This window comes from Pectinophora gossypiella, chromosome 3, assembly GCF_024362695.1.
Source record: "Pectinophora gossypiella chromosome 3, ilPecGoss1.1, whole genome shotgun sequence".
Lineage (NCBI taxonomy): Eukaryota > Metazoa > Arthropoda > Insecta > Lepidoptera > Gelechiidae > Pectinophora > Pectinophora gossypiella.
This window is the reverse complement of record NC_065406.1, coordinates 10397604-10421488: the sequence shown is the minus strand read 5'-3', so window position 1 is coordinate 10421488 and position 23885 is coordinate 10397604. Positions and strand designations below refer to the sequence as shown.

Below are 23885 nucleotides of genomic sequence, written 5' to 3'. Positions count from 1 at the left end.
TTATTTCCTAAACTTTTGTCTAGAACTTAATTTCCTTAAAATACTCGGCATCTGTCGTATAAAGAGTCGTCGAGATGTCGAGTGTCACATGTTTTATCTAGGTCCTTAATTATATATATATATATATATATATTTATTTTTTTTATTTGGGAAAGCAACAGCCTTAGTCTAATTATTTACATTATATGGTTGTTAGTAATACACATTCAGAGGCCAATTATAGCTATCCACGTGTTACATAGAAAAAAAAATACATAAGTAGTTAATTGAAACTGGTTGGAACTGTGGCTCAATATAATAGGGGAAAAAAACAAAAGCTTATAAACATTATACCAACAGGGAGGGTATGTGAAATGACTGTGTGGGGGTGTGTTTTGTGTACCTATGTTTGTTACTATGCTCTCTTTCCATGGTCTTCATGTAGATAAATATCACAACACGATCATCCCTTGAATCAAAGCTATCGAACAGTCAACTACATTGTAGGGGAAGAGGCAATGAGAATAAGTAGCAATGGATGTTATGTTATGTTATGTTAGTGGGCTCTGTTTTCCGCATTTAGACTCTAAGATGGCCCATTATGCGTGTAATTGTTGACTACGTAAGCCAACCTGACTCCTTTCAGAAGCTCAGAAGCTTCCTGGGGTTTTCACAGGGTTTGCGGAGCGACTCTCATTCCTTTGAGGGTTTTTACCCGTTGTGCTGACACTCCCGTGCATTCCAGGACTACATGGGAGGCAGTTTCTTCTGCATCCAGACAGCCTCTACAAAGTGGGCTGTCCGTTATCCCTATATTAAACAGATGTTTGTTGAGTGGGCAGTGACCTGTAAGTAATGGAAGTCACACCTATATTTACAAAACTACAATCAAATTACTAGAGCCGCTTACGTGGCCTGCCTGCCCCGCTATGTACTCCTATCCGTTATTGTGAATCGCGCCGGCATCACCGCCACATTTTCTGTAGATTTGCCGCAAATGGCATTAACCACTTGGCCGTACAACGCATGGCCACACCGAGAATGACAGTAGTAGGTATTTTGTTTTGCGACATACTCAAATCGAGTCAAATTTACTTCTTCTTTATTTAAAAGCTCAGGTAGGTCTGATAAGTTTTGTTCTTTGACGAAGCTTGTGTAAATTTCTTTGACTCTTTAAAATTACATTTTTGACGCAGCCTGCGGTAGATTCCTAGTAGTTTTGTCCTATTTTTTACAATTGGAAAATATTTTAATCGCTTATATTTTCCAAAGTTGAATAACAAAATGATTATAATTCGTCTTAAATGATAGCCTATTGAGTAAATAGACTTTGATGTGAGGCGGTTGTAATTCATATAAATTATTTTGAAATAGGTTTTTTTTAAGTTTCCTGAAAATACCTCCCTTTTACTCCCTTTTCCCTACTCTAATGTTTGATACTAAAGCCCTTTAATTTACGACTGTTACGACCTTAACCGTATGAAAATGACGTCCCTTGCTGACGCAGTCGAAGCGTACTTTCATATTTCACTTTACGTAACGCGTCGGGAGCACCCGGCGACATTTCACGAGCCAGCACATCAGGAGCGGGGTATCGAGCTTTCCGTACGGCGTCGTAGGTCGTGACGCGGCCAATGACGTCACTGCTGGGGTGGCGGGCGCCACGGCCGCCCGAGGGTACTCACCCCCCCAGTGAAAGTCGGCTCCACGGCGTCAGTCCAGCCTGGCCCGCACACCAGGCCGCATGGCTCGCTATCACCGGCTCTACTCACGATCAGATAACCTCAAAACTCCATGCAACACTCCAATACAACCTGTAAAAATAGAATCAGTTTCCATCTACGAATTGCTGGAAAGCCATCAAGTCGGGACGCGTAAACTTTGCTGTAAGGTTCGAGTGCACTGAAGTGTGTTGACAGTGCCAGTAATAAGTATAGTAGCACCGTTGATTATCGCAAATGTCTGCAATGTGTAAAAACCATAACAATAACATCCCGGTTTTCAAAATCACGTTAATATCATCATAAATACTCAATTAATTCCGTAGGTTATTGGTGAAGTTTTCAAAGTTAGTGCAACTTCGAAAATGTCCCAGATTGATGTGTAACCCTGTATCCGGGTTATAAATAGGAACTATAACCCAGTTGGAGTGGCCATGAATCGCCTCGTTTTTCAGTTGATTTAGTTTCCGTGTTCCACATGGACGTCATCAAACGAAGGGTTGGGAGCGCAGGCCACCAGTTGCGGCGTTGCACTGATCATGAAGACAGATCTCAGGAGTTAATGAGGCCTACGACTCCTGTTAACCCAAACTCTTTATTTACAATCTAATTTCAGCGGCGATGCACGAAAGCTGCTAAAAATAACTGGGGTTCGCGCGCTCCCGTCTCGCCCGCGGCCGCTCCGCGTTTTCACTCACTACACTATTTCTGTCTATACGAAAGCAATATTTCTACATGAAAAAGATTATTGGACATATTCTTTGTAGACAATGAGAAAAGTGCGTAAAAAGAAGCCGATAGTCGCGAAGCGGCTGTGACTATATGTGTTGAAAGTGATCGTTTAATATTGTGTTCCCAGAAATACAGTGCACTTTTCAGGTGAGTACAGCTATTTTTTGTTCCTCTTTTTTATAACTTGTAGTAAACTTTATAAGTACGGATTGTTAACATTACTAGAGGTAACGTCGCGAGCCTCCTATGGGTCAGTAATCGTAAAATTCGCAAATAACAAAGTGGAGTAGGTAAACTGTAAACTAAGCCCAAGTTTGAAAATGTTTACTGCGTAGGTGTGTGTGGGTTTACAGACCGATACATATGACATTAAATTGCTTTATGGTTGAACAAAACAAAAGATTTGTTAGTGGTACATTCTGGAATAACATGGTATTCTTTCTGATCATGTTTCTTGAGCAAAATATTCGTAATGAAAAGGACATGTGACAGTAAGGTCAATACAGATAACCTACCTACTGCAAATATTACATAGCTACCTAAAAAATATTATTATTATTTAGATATAAGATATTTGGCAGTGTCACTTAAACTCCTACATAGGTATTTAATGTTGTATCGCTGCGTTGTTTTTATATGATTAGGTCAATCTTTACGATATATGAAACGTATGAAGTGCCTCGAAACGAAATCGACTCGAAAATATATAAATATTCCTCATCCGATTTTTACTTTCAATTGCGATCGTAGTCATGCAAGGATAAGGATAAAGCTCCGTGGAAAAAACTGGACTTTGAAGATACTTAGTGTCCAAAGAGATACCTATTCCCTAAAATAGCAATTGAATATTTTAAATTCAGAACTCAATTCAAAGGCGGTGTAAATCCTAACTTAAGATTCTTGTAACCCGACTGACACGAATTTACTTCTGACTCAACTTCCTTAATAGACAGCGCTCGTCTTTCATAGTTGATGTCCTCATTTACGTGAAACTAGCATGTTTATAAACAGGACATTTCATTTATGTTTCAGTTTATTTAAATTAGTAATTTTCTAATGCTAAAATATCAAATTCAGTAAAATCGGGATTTTCCAAAATACCAAACCACATGCGCGCTGTTCGTTTCCACAGAAGAGAAAATTCGGAGAAATACCGACTACGAAATAACGTCATGTCTAATCTTATGGACCTATAATAGACGAGGGGTTGGTAAGCTGTAGCCGTATAATAGACGTCCATTATAAACCGTAGGTACCTAGGTACTTACGACGCCAATACAAAATATCTACTCATTATCTACTGACGAATTGTGGTTCTGCCGACCTCAGTAGGGATTGCGAATGAGAGTATTAACAAATTAATCGAATACTGCGACGTAGATAAATAAAATACAATATAATGACTAAAAGGATATAAAAAGCTCTATAAATCACGAATGACGGACAGCTATCATAAATCACCATTACTGTCGTGTGCAGTGTGACAATTACTAAAATGGTCATCTTTTGGCACCTACCCTACCCGCATTGTTGAGCTTGTAATATTGACAGGTAAATAGCTTTACGACGCCGGAAATATATAAATTATATTAATTGTTAGTTATTTACGCCACACTCGTAAGGGATAGATAAGATTTAGAGTAAATTCTCAGTTCTAAAGAGGATCAGGTAGGTAATGTAGATGGGCTGATGGGTTTGTGACTAATTCTGACCTATCACTATATAAGTGCTATGAGTAGCAAGTTGTTGTCTATTGACTGAAAGCTCTGCCTACCCTAATTGCGAGTATTTTCTCTGTAGGTGTGTGTGTATGGTAAGATTTGATATTATCAATATTTTGTCATGTACTCATACAAAATATTTAGAAAAATGTTGAAGGCAAGAAAAAAAACGTTTAATTAACAGCAACACTATTTATTCACCATTATCTCAATAACATCATAACAAAACTCTAAAGAAATGATTACATAAACAAAACGAAAGTACAAATATTAATAATTGGATAAAATTGATAAAATAATAGTTATAATTATCTTCTAGGTCTACATGGCATTGTAAAATGCCTGAGCAAGAATTACAATTTCACATGGCTAGAAACTTGATTAGAGACTAGTACATACCATATAAGTAACATTATGATGAGCCTATAAGGCACTAATATTATAGCTTATTATATAATATATATATATATATTGTATACAGTTTGTGCATTAAAATCACGAAATATGGAAGACTGTCTAGTACACTGGACTAAATCTGATTTTCAATAACATGTGTAAAATATTTAAGATAATAAATTATGTACAATATTTATCAGTAGATATCAGGTAACTTCTTTGGTGTGATATTTGTTAAGTTTATCAAATAATTGTGCAGTTTTTATGGCATACTACTAATATTAATAGGTATGATATCCGGTTATACTCTCTACAATTGTAGGTACAATCTTAAATACAGGAGCAATTGCATTCCTGTCTTAGCTAGCTGCTACTTACTAACTGGATAATTGTCAAGAGACTATATTTTAATCTTAATTGTAAAATGACACTAGCACCAATAGGGTAGTTTCCAACTAGTCAAATCAGTTACTTTTTACTAAACACCAAGACACAAAATTACTATAAAATTTATATGAAAAAGCAACCTGTGACATCATAGAAAAATGTGACATAATGCCGAACTTATTATTACATTTTTCTTTATTCATTAATAAGTTAAATAGAAAAAAGAAAATATTTTTGTCACCTCTAGATCTGTTTTTATTTAGTAATCAGAATTTCATAATTTTTAATCTTTGACCTAGGAAACTACCCAATTCTTACACTAAGAATAACAAACAAGTAATCAAAAACTATCATTTCTTTGCAAAAATAGGGTCTAAATATGCAATTACCTTAGGCCATATTTCATCAGAGGTACGTCCTTCAAATTCCTTTAGAATCCCTTTCTGCTTATAAAACTCTATGACAGGACGAGTGACACTTTCATATATCTCAAGCCTTTTCTTTACTGCTTCAGGCTTATCGTCTGGCCGTTGAATTAGATCATCACCAGTTTCATCATCTTTGCCCTCAATCTTAGGTGTATTAAATCCAATATTATACACTCTTCCTGAAGGCAGATGCACCCAACGGCTTTTTACTCTATCAATAATAACCTCAAATGGCACCACAAGATTTAAAACAACATCCACAGGCTGTACCTTCCACAATGCGTTTGCTTGTCCAACTGTTCTAGGGAATCCATCTAATAACCAAGGCTTATTTTCAACTTTCTTCAGTTCTGTTATCATAAATTTAATCATAACATCATCAGGAACAAGTTTTCCTTCCGTCAAATATTTTTTTACCTCTTTTCCAAGTTCTGTTTGCTTCTCTATATGATCTCTGAGTTTATCTCCACTGGATATATGCTCAACTGAGTACTTCTTTACAATTCGAGACGATATTGTTCCTTTTCCTGATGCTGGTGCTCCCAATATGAGAGCTTTAAGCAGTTTGGTCACAGTCATGGTAGATGTGGACTTTGATACGTTTGTGTACTTTGGCACTGATAAGTTAACAAACTAACCTATAAACCTGCGTTTGTTCATTTAATATTCGACAAATAAACTGACCTTGCATCTACACTTATTGATAAAAAGAATAGCCATATAAATTCCACTTTGATTGTGATAAAAGTCACTCGAAACGATAATTATTAATATCGCAATAGCGATAAAATATATTTTGTTACCGAATATTATATTATATAAACCGTTACTCTTATGCTATTTTAACGTAAACCTTGTGGTTATTAATAGTATTGATTTACACATCACTCAGGAATTAATAACTTGTATAAAACACGAAATTGAATCATTTTGAAATCGTAACATTTCACAGATGAAGAGGAAATGTCAGATGCAAATGTCAAAACAAAATGTCATTTCCGCGCGAGAACGTTTATGGAGCTCGCTAAGAGCTATCTATTTGTACTGCCCAGTCACATACAGCGACACAGCACAAGCTATTATAAGATTTCCTGGCTTTTTTTGTTCATATCTGTAATGTGGGAAAGTTCAAACAGTTGGACCAAAACTAAGCTCTATTGAACTATAAAGTAACAAAGTTGTGTAATTATTTTAACGCATTTCCGAAAGACGCATCCGTTGAACATGATATTTTTTAAAGTCTTCTATACTTTTAGAACGTTTAATATTTGATATTCATTAATTATAACAGAATGGCGCTGGTAATGTTGCCTTGCGACCTCCCCTGGTGGACGTCAGTGCAGCGTCACCTCAAACACCTGCTGCTGGCGTCATCCGCGTCTAAACTCACCGCCAGCATGTTGAAAATACACGACATGTGCAAGTACGTATCTAAGTATTATAAAAATACTGTTATCACTGGCGGGATTTCTTCTCTAGTATGGGTTGTAAGATCAATGATCGACCTCATCAGCCCTGGTGTGTTGTTATAGAGCCGCCAAAGGCACGAAAGCCTCTGATATGGCTCATGTAACGACTACATACTCGAGATCGACAGCTTAACGTGCTCTCCAAAGTACCCACGGATAATCTTACTATCGGACAATTCGGGTGATCAACCTGCAATATTCCAGCCAAATTAGGAATCACAAAGTGATTTCAACGACGTAAACCGCCGCAATTGTCCAGTGGTTGAGCGTTTAACTCACGATGCGGCGGTTCCGGTTTCGAATCCCGGTGGGGACATAAAATCACACATGCTTCAGATTACGCAGTCACATAGTCACCTAACCTAGCCAAAGAATTATTTTGACGTATATCACCCATGTGTCATCAATATTCATATAGACGCACTGGCGTAGGTACGTAGACGAAGTGCTTGCGATGCACAACAGAGCCTGTTACAAAAAAATATGGCTTTAGTGGTCACTTATCTAACATTCGCTTTTCGATGTTTCAGTAAAAAATATTTGGTAGACAATCGCGTTTAGAATCTGAAATATAAAAGAAACGATTGATTTTTTTATAATCTTACAGCATAGGGATAGACCCAGACGACGACATCAAAGACCCGGATCTCATGAAGGGGTTGGAGCAGTTCCTCGAGGAGGAGATGGATGAAGAAGAGAGGAGGAACTTCCTGGATAACACCATCCGCATCATGGTCAACCGCGCGCTGCACCTCAAAAGATGGCGCCCGCCTAAAGGACTGATGTTCAGCTTGCAGCAACAAAGTACTTAACTTTACGTTTTCCCAAGTAGAAACAATTTACCTCCGTATTCACTATCGGGGTAGACTGAGCTTCGAATGGTCTATTGATACTTGTAGTAAACAGTGAAATAAACAACTTTTAAACCTCAACATCGAATAAGTATCTTTAAGCGCAGAAAATCGTAGATGTTAAACGACCAAAAGCGAAACACCATTCGTATTGAGAACAGCAGTTTGGTTCCCAGCTGTGTGAACGTTTGAGGCGTCTTGCTACGACACAGGCACAAATCATATCGGTTCAAAAAATAAATACTACTTGGATTAAAATAATGTAACTAAGGTGTGATTCATATGTTGTAACCAAAAGATAAAATAGATACGGTATTTACATATTCATAGTATAATCAAACATTGCTAGAGCGTGCTCTCCAACAAACTGGTGTCAGTTTGGCGAGAGAATGTTATTTATAAAAAATGTTTAATTTTTGGTTCAAATAAACTACAAATAAAAAATATTGTGGGTAGAACTGTCCTGATGCGACACTTAATCGGTCACGCTGTCATGTACATACATAGAAATTGTGGCGCTCAATAGATACCTTAACATCATATAACGTAGGACACCAAAATCATAACATAAATCAACAGGCCGATAAGCCCATGTAGCCTCTCTTATTTATTTACTAAGCATTAAACCTACAGTAGGTACCTGTCTAACAGCAATTAAAGAAATTACCGTAGATACCCAAGACACGAGTACCTAGGTAGTAAGTAAGTAAGAACCTAGGCATGTTTTAGCGTAGAAACGTTAACATCATCAAAAGTCCGTGGGTAGCAGTACCCTGCTTGTATCTTCAACATAATAATAATGTCATAATTAAGATCTCTAGTTACTTAATTAATAGGATAATGTTCCTAAAATAACCTTGCTTGCGTACTATAATTAATGGGTTAGAATTAAAATACGTTCATGATGGTGCTAATTCCTGTAACTACCATCTAATTTTATTTTAAGTTATATCTGTCATTTTCTTATCCGCCGAAAAGGAAAGGGACGGGTAATCGACAAGCATAAAATTTATGGAACACACGTCAATTTTAAGCACAAATCTAAACCAACCGTCTAAAAATTTTACCATGTCAATAACCCGACACAGTTAAGTAGACAGCACGTCAAACGTATTGCATACCAGCGACGTACCGTTTGATTCGCCCGGGTTATTCATTCATTTACTCATTCTTCCTAAAATTAAGAGCTGTGAATCATCCGTCCCTTTCCTTTTCGACGGATATGAAAATGACGGATATAACTTAAAATAAAATTAGGCGGTGTCTGCAGGAATCGGGGCCATTGTATACCTAAGTTCATGATGTTGCTCTTATAAAATTCTTAAAAATGATCATTCGCACAGATGGGGCTTGCCAAAAGTTGCTTTACTTTGGTGATTGTTTTCAATCGATAAAAGCAACTACTCGAATCTGCTCAATCGAAGGCTGCGAGCTTCTAAACGAACACGCAGAAATAATCCCAACCATCCAAGTAGTAGGTACTATGGGGCGCACACACTGGGTGTTATTTGGTTGTCATAGACTAGACGAGTACACAAGCCAGAATCCATCCAAAGTGCGACTGGCGCTATACATAAGGCATGCTTGTGTTTCAGGTGACGTCACTGAGCTGGACTACAACTTCGTGTCCGCCTTGGTAGCTCACGCATTCTTCTCCACCTTCCCCAAACGGACGCTCAAGACGCACCCTACTTTACAAGACTTCAATTTTACGCATTTTTTTAAGAATTTACATAGGTAATACTTGAGAAACATAAAATAAGTAATAAGTAAGCCTCTTAGCAAATATCTATAAAGTGACGACAACTTAAGAAATTTTGTTACAGAAAATCACAAAGGAATAAATTAAAAAGTTTGCTACATTACTTCGAGTGGTTAGATAAGAATAACAATGAAGGATCAATTAAATTAAGCAGACAGGTAAATATTTTGCTTTATTAAAATTTCCCGAAACTCTTTAGCTTAAGTAATTAAGTTTTTACTCACAAAAATTAATAAAGTTTCCACAGAGAAATATCTACAAAACAGGAAACAATTTATAGATACCTATAAGTATTATAGTAAAAGGAAAATGGAATTTCAAACTCCGGGTAGCTCGGGAAACATCCTATAAATACTCTCTATAAAGTGTTTCTGTAAAGATACGAAATAAATTAAAAGGGTCTACTTATCTACGAGACTCAATATAACACAAGTAAAACATGTTTTCCAAAGCGTTCTTTGCGGTATTGATGATTGGTCTTTTTAAGGTTACACCTACGGTATGTAGTACCAAAACGCACTTTACTGACTTAGCCATTGCAACAGAACGTCTGAAAAATGCCATGAGTTTACAATACGTTTCGATAAGTTTATTGTATTACTATACACCTCTGCCATGCTATGTTGTGTTTACGAATAAATAGACATTGTAGATAAAATTTCTGATGTGCAGGTGATGACAGCAAAGCAATGGTTGACTATCGAAGACTGGTTGGAGTGTACCCTGCCGCTGTGCAAGTTGCTAGTGCGACATGAGGGTCGGCCAGAGCGCTGTGAGAATGATGATGCCATTAGAGTGTGCTTTGCGTCTAGCAGGGTCGGCGGTGACACGCTTATTGATGGAGAATCACAGGTACTTTTAACACGCACAATGCAAGGACAGACCGCCTACAGGCGATGTCCTGATTCCAAATGTCGTACTATTATGAAAGAAAGCTCAATAATCAGTCTGTGTCCCTGAAAGTGTTGACTAAATGTAGTGGCGAAGAACACAAGTAACTAAATATTCCTAATTAAATAAAAAAATATTTTATTCTATACAAGTAATTAATTATCGATTATAAACTCTCAAAACAATAAAATGCGGGAAGACCGGCACATGTGCCGAAATCCCACGATTTTGGCGCTCTAAAAGCTCTTACAGAGAAGCGTTTAAAAGTTCGTCATCTATTATGGCGATTTCGTGCTTTACCGAAAAAAAAAATTAAAATATAAAACTGTTATTTTAAAACTAACTCATAACTACGTCTACAACTATATCGACGACTATGACTATGTCCAGACCATGTAAAAATACGTAACGTTAACGTAATTCTGAATTACAGCCACATAAACAGCCAGTAACAATGTATTATTGCACAGTCAGAAGCAAATACTTATACTTAGCAACATCCAGAATGTCCAATAATTAGCGACGTTCTAGGTGGCCGTATAGATAGTAACACTCTAAGTGACCAAAAACATCGGCAGAACCTACGTGTTCAAAAAGTTGGCAACAAGCAGACCCTGTAATAAAGCGGACCCTGTGGAAAGTGAAAATGAGATAACGCTGCGGAGCTAACGACCTCTGCAATTGTTTCTATCAGTGCAATAAAATGTATTTGTATTTTAGGAATCTCTATCAATGTTCATGATGCCGGAACTATTGCCGGCGATGCTGTCGGTCGAGAGTCTGGAAGACAACGAGGTGCTCAAGGTGGAAGGTGTGCGGACGTTCAGCCGGATATGCGACAAGAAGCAGAAGACGAAGATAGAACTCCTCGAAGAACCTAAAACGGTATGTAAAATTAAAAACGCTATAAGAGAATCATCATGTGTGATGACCACGAGTCAAGATCATTAAAAAATGCCATTAAAACTATTGCAACAATCAACCAACTGCATTGATTTCGCGAATCATTCTTAATTCGGTCAGTCGCAGAAACTGTAAAAAAACTGAAAAATCTATTGATCCTATAATACTTCTTTTATTTCTACTTGTTAGAAGACAAACAAGAATAGTGAGTATCGTGTACAGTAGTAACCGCAACGGTTACGATTGAATATAGGCTCCGAAGGTTGCGTAGTCTCATTTTTATTGAATACTAGTTTTATCCCGCGGCTTCGCACGCGTTAAATTCGGGATAAAACGATTCACGACATTTTTTGTTAGTCACAAATAGTCCACATACCAATTTTTAGCTTTCAACCTTTGAAAATTGCGGAGTGCTCTTATACAAACTTCCACCCCCCATTTTAGGGAAGTGGGTGGTTAGAAAGAGACAAAAAGTAGCTGATGTCACTCTCCATCCCTTCAACTATCTCCACTTAAAAAAACTTGTCAACTCATCGATTCGATTCGCCACGAAAGACGGACAAACAAACTTTCCCATTTATAATATTAGAATGGATTTCACGTCCTAGGTGACAGTATGTCTAATGGACGCTGAAGACTACAGTGCGCTGCCACTCGGGCAGTGGGAGGAGGACAACGTACTGCGTGAGCTCAACAAGTGCTTGCTGGCCTTCCAGCAGACGCCGATGAAGAGTCGAGACAACCCGAGACATGAGCGGAGATTGTCACCCATAGGTTCGTATAGGGCAACTTTGTGATTGCGTATTGAAAGAAATCGCAATAGATCGTTAATTGCCTCGGAGCGTCTATCTAAAAGGAGCGTTATTCAATACGTGAAATAAAAATAATCTACTTACTGTGATGTCCAAATATATGCAATATGAAATATTATATTAAGAGAGTCTCCAAAATGTAATCCTTCAACCCAAAAATTGCAGGCGAATCGTTCAGCCACACGCCCCCGGAGGTGGAAGCGACGGTGATGATCAAGCAGCAGTCCTCATGCAGCACCATCAACAGTTACGACAGCAGGAGTCCCTCACCACAGACGTACTGCGCCGCCACCCTCAACTTAAATGACCCTAGTGAGTGTAAAACTGACCAGCCCAAATCCGATCAGGAAGATCAGGGTTTGAAAGGATTTGGAATCGGCACTGTGCCGAGGATCCTTGCAGCTACTTTTCCTCGGATATACAGTACAAGTAACTGACAAGTACTAAGAACGGATTTTTGTTATTCGACTCATAAATGAAAGCCATTCCACGTGGCTAAAAATCTAGCGAGAAATAGCCAAGAACAAAAACAATTTGTAATGTCGGATCTTCTATGTTACCAAAATACTGCATAGTTCATGCATTCTTAACTTGAAGTGAAGCCACTGTGAACTTGTTTGAGCAACTTATTTTTTTTAACTCTTCAGCTTTTCAGGTTATTCTTAAGACCTGTTTTAAGACAATACGTTGTTTCAGGTATAGAGTTATCCAAGCGAAAATGCTGGCTATCACCCGACGGCGCCACCCTCAACAATCGTCGAGGAAGATTCATTGTGCTGGGGTCTTCTGGAGAATGTCTCCCCGTCACGAGGAGTCCTGCCCACCCCAATTTGGAGACGCAAGAGGACAGTCTGTACTCCAGCTGCAATTCCAGTGACGACGAATATCATAGTGCCAACGATAGTTTTGATTATGGTAAGTTCGACCGTTTATTTAAGTTAATTAGGAGAATCTAAATAAATAGGACACAATTTACAACCGTACCTATAAGTAAAATAGCCTATTTATCCGATGATAAATGATAGATTTGAACTTGATAGTTCTCGACCTGAGACAGATCTATGGGCCGTATGATGCATTTTAAATAACACTGACAGCGCAGTGAGTGTAAACAGATACAACATGAACATCCGAACTGTATCACCAGCATCCAGATGTAAATTACTTTGAACAGTGACCTAATAAAAAAGGTAAACAGCAGCACGAGATAACGAGAAAAAAAAATCTCGTGTGGTTTATCATGAGGCTGGTGGTCAATATCCGACGTCACAAATGGCCAAATACTTAAACTGACTTTATCATTAATCTAGGCAGCGAAGACGAAGGCCGAGGCGAGAGCGCTCGTCCGAATTCATTCCAGTATTCCAAAGATTTGTCAACCGAGGAGAGGAGGATCAGTTTCGCGGACAGACTACGGGACGCCTTGCGGAGAGAGGCGGAGAACTCTTGTACCACCAGCTCCACTGACGACTGGTCTACTGACAGCTCCAGCTACGCTGTCGGCATCAGCATATCCGGTGCTGAAGTCAACGATAATGATATTAGGTGAGAATCTTCAATTTTAAATTAAAAAAAAAAACATTTCTTCACCAACACTACCGTTTTACATAATTTAATTTTATTAAGTAATTTATTCTACATTTATATTAAGTCGGGCAATCCTAGGACTTTTCGGGCCTCCTCCTTATTAAGCCAACCAGCCCTGACGCGTGTTGACCTTCTCAATCCTTGTAGTAGATCATCTTCCACCGTTTAACTGCTCTCCCTCTTTGCCTTTTGCCATCTCTGGGGTATCATTCCGTGATTTCTTTAGTCTACAAATAATCTCTAATACTATGAGCATGAAGAGAAAAGAGAAATATACTCTTTCCATTATCTTCTGAATTAAAAACTGAAATCATAGCTTGTCAATTCCTATATTTATAGCGTCTTTCAAGACACTTTGTTAATCTAAATCTGCAACAAGTTTACGAAAGGATTTGAAAGGAATACACAGCAAAAAGTCGTGTAAATTTTTGATCAATCAAGCTTGATATGAAACCCTTTTTCAATTTCAGGGTAAAACGCGGTGGTTCCGTGGGTTTCGTGCTTACAGACAAGGAAACTGTAAGCAACGGTAATCCCTCGCCGAGGCACCGGCCGCTGTGCAGGAGAGAGACAGGGAATAGTTCTAAGTATAGCTTCAGCACCGAATATACGTAAGTTCCACAGTAGGTACGATGTTTTATTCAAATAAGAAGCTTAAAGAACCAATAGCATCTCGATAAAAATAAATAAGATTGTGATTCCAGACGGAAAATTCCACTTGATATCAACTAAGAATCATGGTATGAATCATCCCCCTCAGTATTCGTTACGATATCACTAACACCCTGTATAAGTATAAAGCCTACATAAACCGACAGAATATACATGATGTTAGAGGGGCATAAATATTCAACAAGCTAATTAGAATTCTTATGTGGATAAAAACTACAACACAGACTCAAGCTTCAAATCGATGCTGATTCTCTTCAATTGCTAAGTAATGCTAGGCTACAAGCTCACACAATCAATACGGTCTAAATTAATTGTTACAGATCAGAATTAGAAGAAGTATATGAACAATTTAACCAATGGCTCAGCGACCCGATAGTGGACACGGAGTCAGGAGAACACAAACCTCGAGAGCTGGACCCTCGAGACTTGGCTGTGATAAGGTAATGAGACGATGAAAATGAGTAAATATCCAAGATGTCTACAACGGTGACCCATGTCGGTTCGGGGAATGTCTATTACTCCTGTTTCACCCTCATTTTTTCAATACCTCACACAATTCACTTTCTATTTACACCAAGACTTCTTCTTCTTCTGATCCTTTTATCCCCTGTTGGAATATAGGGTTTGAATAACAGATTTCCACTCCTAGCGATTTTTGCAGCTTCTGTAGTCAAACGACTCTCGGTCAAACGAGCGTCGCCAGGTCGGTCTTTGGGCCGCCCCCTTTTGCGTTTTCCACGCGCTCACCAGGTCAGAGCTGGTCGAGGCGGGTGTTCCATAAATCTTCTAAGAACATGACCAATCCACTGCCATTTCCGTGTGTGGATATCAGCCTCCACAGTATTTTGCCCAGTCAATGTCAATCACACAAAGACAAAATCCTAAATTGTTGTCTTCGTCATCTTCGAAAGGCGTGGAATAATTACATTAACGGAAATGCAGACGTATAACTTCGAGCCGGACTTCCTCGACTTTCAAAGATCTCTTTGAACTTGCGATGATGAGATTTTTTTATTTTCTTCTAGATTTGCGGGTTCCCTCCTAAAGCGGACGTTGAGCGAGTCAATGGCAATGGGCACACACGCGGGGGCGGCGGGGGCGGCAGAGGCAGCCGAGCTGTATGGCCGGGACTCCAGGGACCGCACGGGCCCGCGGCGGCTGGCTCTCGCAGCTCGATCCTTGTCGCTAGAACTTGCTAGGCAAAGACATAGACTTGCAGCACAATTGGTAAGTACTAAATCACTGTTACACTTATAGGTTTCTCCGTTTTATTAGAAAATAAAAGTTGTGTATACTGCAACGATAGCTTCGCTTTACTCCTACGAATCAGTAAAATATATGAAATGGACATCATTATATGCACATTCTGTGTAAGTTTGTCGCTGTCACCTAAGTTTTTAAAGCATAGTTTTGAATATAAACTCATGTAAATATGTTAGTGGACGTGTACCTATAGATAGGTACTTAGTTGATATAAGCACCCGATGAAACACTCAACTAATCAACGCACATGTACACAATGAACACCAAATTTTGGATACACATTATAATAAATAATCGACACACTAACAAAATCACACTGATCTCAAAGCAGAAGATGCCATTTGAGAAACTTAATTTGTTGTTGTCACGTGAGAGCTTTCGCCGTTTCGTCACGAACTGTCAGGAACTGGTATTACAATCTTATATGTTTTGACAGAAACGTAAAGTAAGACAGTCTATTCCGGAGGAGATTATTGAGAGCACGCGTCCGCGAAGCGTGGAGGAGACAGATACAGATTCATGCTCGCGGTCTCTTAGCACTGAGACCGGCTCCACGCAAGTATCGAACCCTCAAGTTAGGAAGAAGAAACTAAACTGGATGATTAACATGATAGTAGAGACTATTGAAGAATCTGTCGTATGTGATCCCGTCACTATCAAACTAAAGACACCTAAGGTCAGACGTGCTCTTGTCTGTCGCTAATTTTCAATATCATGGCAAAGTTACCACTATGAACTACTAACATAATTAGCTACATCTATACAAGTATTTTATTACCATCTTTGCTTTCTGTCGAAACATATATCTGTGTGCATGGTATGTCTGAGAATAACGCACTGTGTTTTGTACCAACAAAAATCACCCAGCTAAATTGACACAATTCGCGCGTACATAGAACAATACTGTGTGACCTGCTCTGTAATTACATTGTGCACACTTGAATAATAAATACTCAAAAACAGTGGCTAAATTACTAAAATTTTATTGTCTTCTACTTATTCACTTCAGGATAAAATCGAGATCAAAGTGTAATAAATACAACTACACTCTCACAAAACACATGCAACTAACATTGCCTACCTTGTACAAAACAAGAAGCTTAATCGAAAAACTGGAGACAACACACCGAGTAAAATGACCAACCAATGTATTGGGAAACAACCAAAGTCAACAATAACCCTGACACTGGGAGTGATGAGGTTGGTCATCCACCTCGCAAGTCACACGAGACAAGAAGACAAGTTAAATTATTTATAGTCAATTAGTAACTAATCAGACGGACTTGTCTCGGTGATCAAGACCAACAGCGACGAAGATTTAAAAAAAAGAGTATAGAAACAACCAAACAAGATTATTTATATATTATAATAGCCTTCCGATTGCGAGTAGCGACTTTATTTCTTAATAGTGTTACCACCAGTTTTTTCTCTGTAAACGTAACCAACAAGCAAACACATTGATTTTCGAAAGGCATAACGTAAAGGTCTACAATACAAGACTTGTTTAAAAATCTACGGCCTTTCACAGCTTAATCAGTTAGCCCACAAGATAGTGTCTGGCGGGTCGTGCCGGCCGGTGGCGAGCGGCAACTGGGGCTGCGGGCGTCGGCTGCGGGGGCATCCGCAACTCAAACTGCTGCTGCAGTGGCTAGCTGCGAGCGTAGCTGACGTCCCCGCCCTCATCTACTACACGTTTGGAAACGAGAAGCTTTATAAGGTTAGTATTCAAAAATTATACCTTATGTGTTATGTATCCACGACAAGGAGGTTAGTGCTAGAAAAAGTTAGCCCACAAGAGAGCTGTCATGAACAAGAGAAGAGGATACTAGAATGATAAGTTGATTTGATAGTCTTAGAAAGAGACAGGGCGAGACAAAAACCTAACAAAACTCTTAAGCTGTAAAGACGCAAAGGGAACAGGAAGCCCTTCGCCCAGCAGTTACACAAGCTATAAGCCACCAAATACTTCAAAAACTACTTTAACTGCTGCTAACAAAAACATGGTATCTCTGTCCACAGTTGGACACACTAGTTCGTGTGATAGTGGACCGCAAGTGGACAGTGGGCCAACTGACGCGAGCAGTGCTCAAGTTTGCACGCCAATTGCTGCACGAGCCCCACGTCATACCAGACAACCACTCGCTCTTCGACGAACTCATCGGCATCGAGAAGATCCCTGACGACATGTAGCACATATATTTTCGATAATTATAACCCGTAAACAGTTGTAAAACTTTTTAAAACAACGGCACATTAGGTATCTTTTGAGCGATGTTGAACAGAGGTATTTAATAGCAATAGGTCCGCCTCTTAATATACCTACTGTTAGTTTGTAGTTTATAATGTATAAACTAACAGTAGGTATAAAAAGTTGAAAGGGAGTTGTAATGAAACACTTCATGTACCTATCAACATTCATGCACATATGTGCCGATTGTGGAATAACTTCGATAACAAACATATACAATTTAGAACAATACTCCCTCAGCATATTTACTAGGTATCAATAAAAAAATAAATTACTATACCACACATTAATTAAAAAGGTAGTTTGTCCAAAGTAACTTTGCGGCAAATATTTTAAAGCTAAATTAATGGGAAATACATCATATAAAACATCTGGATATACTAGACTTTTGTCATGAAAAAAAAACTTTTTCAATCACTTACCATTTTTGTGCATTTACATAATCAATCATTCATATCAAAATAGTGATTGATAATTAGTCAACCATGTCCTATTTATACCTACTACAATAGATATACTTGCTTTATATAGGTACTTAATCGTTATGTACGTTGGTCGCTGTTATATAAAAATATTCATAACATACAGGAAAGCAATATTAGAATTCAATCTTCGATTAAAGTTAACTTTAGTATTTTTTATACAATCTAATTAAAAGTACAAGTTTAACCACATAAGTAATCGAAAGTCATTAAAATATAGATATAAAACTTAAATATAAAACAGGTTTATAAAAAAATATATCGAACATTTTTACATGAGTTTAAAATAAAAAAATTGCATAAAAGTGTAAAAACTGCCTAACTCTACATGTCCCAGAAAATCTGACCCGAATTGCTAGTTTACACCAATTACAAGTTAAAAGAGACTAAGTATTAAAATTATGACAGCAACAAATAGGTATTTTTAGGGATGTGTAGCCTGCTTTAGGTCAGTGCTAATGTTAAGACTGTATTTATTAAGCACGTACATATATAAAAAATACTTTTTAATTATTTATCAGCTACCATACATTTCTATTCGAAAATTTTTACTCTCAATCCGTAGTAGTTTCGAAGCTTGAAGGGCTGACGTATTTGTAAATATTGGCTAGTGTGTTCCACGGTTTTCTTTTGGTCACTTGCCTCTTGCAAAGATACTGTACCACAATGCAGACTTTAATTTTCAATTTATTTATATGGTCGTCTGCGTCCGAAGTAAGTATGCACGCAAAGTTTGCTAAGCACGGCTCAATACCGCAGAAGTATATTTTAGAATCTATGCTAGATAACTTAAATTCGGTCGTAGAACTAAGATGTCTTTAGGGCGGAAGCTCGCAAACATTTCCGTGTTATGCGCTGTGGTACAGTTTATTAGCAAACAAATGTACAACCGTTTATAAATATAATTTTAGATTACATAACTTCGACAGTTTCGGTTCGTCGGTGGCATTGTACTCGTATCATCGAAAGCGGGTCAGAATCCGACCGCGCTGTTGTCTTCCATAGCATGAATCTCGACGTGTCCAAACATTTGTTAATTTGTGTAATTAAAACGATAAAGTACTCAACCATGAGATGCGAAATTAAATTATTGCGTCAAAACTATTGCGTTTTACTTGCAATTTCCATTTTTTAAGTTTATTTGTGACATTGCCTACTGAAAATTTATATTTATTGCATGATATTAATGTACCGACATTTTGCCAGCACTTGTACCATTGCCAAATATTTCGAGCCAAATGCCTGTAATGCCATACATTAACGTCGGCATCGGGACGTTAATGCCAATAAAAGAAGAAGTTACTTCATTACATTATTTATTATTAAAGTACCTAAAACTAAACATTTACAAATTCAGTCCCATTAACGTAATTGGGTATGCTATCGAAAAAATCTTCACCAAAATATAATTCTGGAGTAACAAAATGCACTTATGACCTTCTTATTTTAGGGATAGAGGTAATATGGAGTTGTTTTCAATAAGGAGAAATAATGAAAAATTAAATTACTTCTCCAGTTTCTGAGATAAAAAGCGGCCTGTTCGTTTCAGAGATAGAATTAATGGAAAAATTGTTCTGAGTGTTGATCTTTACAGTTTCATAGAGGGTTCCCTAACTAACCGTACCTTGAAAATAGTAAAAACTAATAGTAAAAATAAAGTAGTGCCATACTACCGAACGTTATCAATGGAATCGATATCACTGTCGATAGTTGGCTATTTCGTAGTGTTTTGCTATTTATTCCGAAATGTAAGATTTTTAAAGTACAAAAAGGAAATAAACTGGCGTTAATATTTCATATAACATAAGACCAACACCCACGGATATTAAATGCATTTGTCACAATGATTACAGTGCACAAATAAATACGGCTATGTCTAAAAGAAAATGTTGCCGTAAAAGTGTCTAATCGCCATAAGTATTGCACTATCAGACAATTTTGACAAACTACAAAATCGGTACATTTATAACGCGTTCAAATTGCAATTAAGATCTGGACTTTATAGAACGAAACAATAGGCAATCGCCGCCTTCAACCAACCAGGCGGCACGAGTACTACAAACAAGTATTCTACGCTAGCTGGTGCAATACAGCCTTTTTTATTAGAACACTTATAAGCTGGACAAGACCTTTCATTGACTTCGCTGCTGCCCACTTAACAGAGACTGTGACGTCATGGTTTTTCAAACGAGAGCTTCCGTAACAACATACACTTACAAACCAGTTGCTCCATGTTGAATTTAAAGTTAAGGCAAGTCAGACTCGTGACTCAATAAAGGTAAGTTCAGGCAATCGTCGTCTAGTCGATCAGAGTCGACATACCTCAGCCTCAAAAGGAGATATGATGAAAACCCTCATTCTAAGTCCACATTAAATAGCGTTACTATGTTACAACACTTCATTTTCCACTCACCCTATACTCTCTTAGTCCATGTTTATATTAGTTTCCACCCTAAAAGAAGAGGCCGCGCATCCTGCGGCCCATGCCTTGTCTGTCGTAGAGCACGTTGAATCTGTTGACCAACTGGTTGATAGCGTTGCAGCCCTTTGTAATTGTGCCTAGGTACGTCATCAGTGCTACGTCGTTGCATTGCTGTGGACCAACAGTAACATAGCATTAGAATATTTTTTTTTTAATAAAGTAACCATCTGTGATTATCCCGGCTTTGGTATATTTATCTAGTATACATGTAATTTCTCAGACATTTCAATTGGGAAGTTACGATCGAACGCCTTGTAATATCGAATATTTGAATACTTGATTACTTAAAGGGCTTCATCATCATCATCATGTCTCATACATCTTTTCCAGATGATTTATAGTGTATAAATAGGAGGCACTTTCTACTAAAAGGGCACATAATGGTGTTGATTCAGGCAACCACTAATTTAATTTTAACTTAATTTGACAGGACTAGAACTAGCTACATCTCTTTCTTGCACGTATAGTAAGTGAAGGACGGCAATAATTTAAGAAATGTCAAACTAAAATTAGATTAGGTTAGGTTAGTTTATGTCCATTTGAATAGGAACCATAATATTACAAAGTTGTTCTATGGACCAAGTTGTATGAAATATTTTTTTTTTTTTAATTGAAATGTGTAATGACTCTTTTAGAATTAGGCATTCATGTAAGTATCTCACGTTATAGAAGTGTGTCCGGAACTGCTGCGAGGTAAGTAGCGGCAGTCTGTTGGAGAGTGCGCGCGCCTCGCGCAGCAAGGCGGGGCGGGGCGGTAGTGTGCCGTCGCGGATCGCTCGCACCGTCGCTAGCACCGCGCGCACGCGAGACACCAACATCTTGATGGCGGAGCGCTGAGCTGTTAGGTGCTCAGCAACTGTTGACCATAGTTAAATGATACAATTTAGAGGTTTAAAACCAGGGAAAGTAGTACAACCAGAGCTGCATCGCTTTTTCATCTGAGTGATAGCTATATATTTAAAGCCATTTATTTCGATTTCACACCTCTTTCAGTATTCATTTGAAATGTTGTTAGTAGTGTATCTACACTAATATCGTACATCTATGTGCGTCTATCTAGATGAAAATAATAGGACAAAGTATTCTAAACTCACAACCTAGGTTGATTCTCAAGTACAAAGAAAGGATAGTTTATACAAGAATACATACCCAAGCTATTGAGTGCTGCTTCTCCAGAAGACACCCTTGCAACATGGTCTACTCCAATCCTCTCTGCTTCTTCAGCAGCCAAAGTATATGTAAGTGGAGCTAGTAGCATTGTCGCCCGACCATTTACTACGTCTATCACAGACTCGTACAGGACCACTGGGAGTTGCTGAAATCGTGAAAGATTGGGATAAAAACACCTTACACATTTTAGTATGATACCTAGACCCGATGGACTAGACTAGACTACTCACTTCACTAACATGGCTCAACCAATTAATAAGACTAATACAACTTTGAAACCTCTGGAGGTACTCTTGTTCATTCTATGAACTCTCTAACACTGACCAACAGAGATGAGAAGCAGGTTATAGGAATACTTTTAGGATATACTTAATTTCATTGAATAGCAAAGGTTTTTATTATATAGGTTTTATTTTTATTTTATAACTATAGGCATTATCATATCATAGTCATTAAGTTGTCACATAATGGTTTTAGATTTTACATTCAAACTCACATCTCCATTTCTGCCGGCAGGGTTGAGCATCAGCATGACGGGACACTCGTTGATGTCACAAATTTGTCGGTGTACTGCTATATCTCGTTCTGTGGGGGCCTCCCCTGTGGTGTACCATCCTAGGAAATCCATGTCCGAGAACACTTGTTTAACTAAAAACAGAATTCATGCTTTGAATGTGGGTATTGTTTTAAATAGCATCAAAGTAAGGTGAGAGTCAACCAACCATTGAAAATATACTATTTGCCATTGCTAAATATTTATGAGTCAAGCTAAAAAAAAGAATATCAAAACCACCAAATAAGGTCACAAGGCACAGTATGACCATGGCTAATTTATACAAAAATTGCACATGAAATTACAACTAACTGTTCAAATAAATTTTTAATGTCCTATTTAGGCAAAGAATATGAAGAAAATATTTGGCAATAAGAGGGTATCTCTTCAATGGTTTCAAAGAAAAAATATACAATAATCAAATAACTACTTACATTGTTCCTCCTTCATATTGTAATAATCCCTATCTATAATAATGTCTCCATCAATGACACTAAAGACTAGTTCAAATGAGTTCATTACTTCAATATTGCGGCCCTTCTGCTTGCCGATCAAAGCACCAACCACTGTAATTGTAAATAAAACATTTCATAACCATTTAAAATACTTTATAAGATAATTAAAATATTATATCTTTGCTTTCATGATTACTGTGTTTATTTTTATTGGCACTCTTCTTGTCCATTATTGTTAAAGAATTAGAGTATCACAAAACACTTTTTAGGAAAATTAACACATCTCACATAGATTTATATATTCTACAAGCATTTTTAGTTATTTATGAACATATAGGTTAAGGCGCTAGTAGACGATTTCAAGGGATCTTAAGTTAGGGTAAGGTTGATTTAATAATGCTTCAGGAGTCCTGGTTGGATGGGAGGTCCCATCCAACCAGGACTATACTGTAATAGTTTCGCATTAACTTGGACCCTTGAAATAGTCTCTTGAAATAGAGTGTCATAATAAAGAAAAGTTATTTACCAGTCTGAGGGGATCCTTCTTGAGCTCTTAAGCGCGTCCAGTGTTCAGACACGTTCATGATGACAAGTGGGTGCAAGGAGACAGTCACGGAGCCGGTGGTAGCTGTGGTCACCACCACATTCTTGCCGCCAGGCGCAGGTGGCGCCGGCGATGTTGGGTTCGGAGGATCCACTGCTGGCCCTGATGACGCGCTTTCCACTTCCACCTCCATTTCAAAATCAATCCTATCGGCACTGGACATTTTGCATGTGGTTTTTTAATTAAAACGATAATTATGTATTTTCACTGTCGAAGACACCACACAACAAGAATGAAAAATTTAAAACGAAAATCGTATCCAATCCAAACTCTGGAAACTGGAAATGTCACATATGACATGACACATTTTTTTAGGA

The 23885-nt window shown here is 38.0% G+C and overlaps 3 protein-coding genes across 4 annotated transcripts; 1 reads left to right on the top strand and 2 right to left on the bottom strand.

Moving 5' to 3' along the window:
* The first annotated feature begins 1699 nt into the window (after positions 1-1699).
* On the top strand, positions 1700-19424 carry LOC126381892 (uncharacterized). 2 transcript variants are annotated; one of them, XM_050031453.1, is made up of 17 exons: positions 1700-2579; positions 6656-6787; positions 7441-7637; positions 9280-9421; positions 9511-9604; positions 10119-10298; positions 11058-11222; positions 11849-12014; positions 12218-12364; positions 12749-12967; positions 13363-13597; positions 14110-14250; positions 14632-14751; positions 15337-15538; positions 16011-16250; positions 17103-17291; positions 17594-19424. In XM_050031453.1, exons 2-17 carry the CDS (start codon positions 6657-6659, stop codon positions 17762-17764), a joined length of 2739 nt encoding a protein of 912 aa, XP_049887410.1. In that variant the 5' UTR covers positions 1700-2579; position 6656; the 3' UTR covers positions 17765-19424. The 2 variants fall into 2 exon arrangements, with proteins under 2 accessions (XP_049887410.1, XP_049887412.1); XM_050031455.1 differs by lacking the exon at positions 16011-16250 and having other exon boundaries at positions 1701-2579.
* Positions 4326-6389, bottom strand: LOC126381904 (GTP:AMP phosphotransferase AK3, mitochondrial). Its single transcript, XM_050031469.1, has one exon. It carries the CDS (start codon positions 5941-5943, stop codon positions 5287-5289), a length of 657 nt encoding a protein of 218 aa, XP_049887426.1. The 5' UTR covers positions 5944-6389; the 3' UTR covers positions 4326-5286.
* A 179-nt stretch (positions 19425-19603) lies between the features above and the next one.
* On the bottom strand, positions 19604-23859 carry LOC126381896 (COP9 signalosome complex subunit 6). Its single transcript, XM_050031459.1, has 6 exons — positions 23491-23859; positions 22944-23075; positions 22453-22604; positions 21936-22101; positions 21449-21642; positions 19604-20897 (listed from the first exon to the last, which is right to left on the bottom strand). Exons 1-6 carry the CDS (start codon positions 23729-23731, stop codon positions 20757-20759), a joined length of 1026 nt encoding a protein of 341 aa, XP_049887416.1. The 5' UTR covers positions 23732-23859; the 3' UTR covers positions 19604-20756.
* Positions 23860-23885: the final 26 nt, after the last annotated feature.

Coding starts and splice junctions, on each gene's coding strand:
- LOC126381892 (XM_050031453.1), top strand. CDS start 6,657: ATGGCGCTGGTAATGTTGCCTTGCGACCTCCCCTGGTGGACGTCAGTG. Junction 9,605..10,118: donor CAATTAAATTAAGCAGACAG/GTAAATATTTTG, acceptor TCTGATGTGCAG/GTGATGACAGCAAAGCAATG. Junction 10,299..11,057: donor TTATTGATGGAGAATCACAG/GTACTTTTAACA, acceptor TTTGTATTTTAG/GAATCTCTATCAATGTTCAT.
- LOC126381896 (XM_050031459.1), bottom strand. CDS start 23,731: ATGTCCAGTGCCGATAGGATTGATTTTGAAATGGAGGTGGAAGTGGAA. Junction 22,605..22,943: donor CAATATGAAGGAGGAACAAT/GTAAGTAGTTAT, acceptor TTCTGTTTTTAG/TTAAACAAGTGTTCTCGGAC. Junction 22,102..22,452: donor CTGCCGGCAGAAATGGAGAT/GTGAGTTTGAAT, acceptor TCACGATTTCAG/CAACTCCCAGTGGTCCTGTA.
- LOC126381904 (XM_050031469.1), bottom strand. CDS start 5,943: ATGACTGTGACCAAACTGCTTAAAGCTCTCATATTGGGAGCACCAGCA.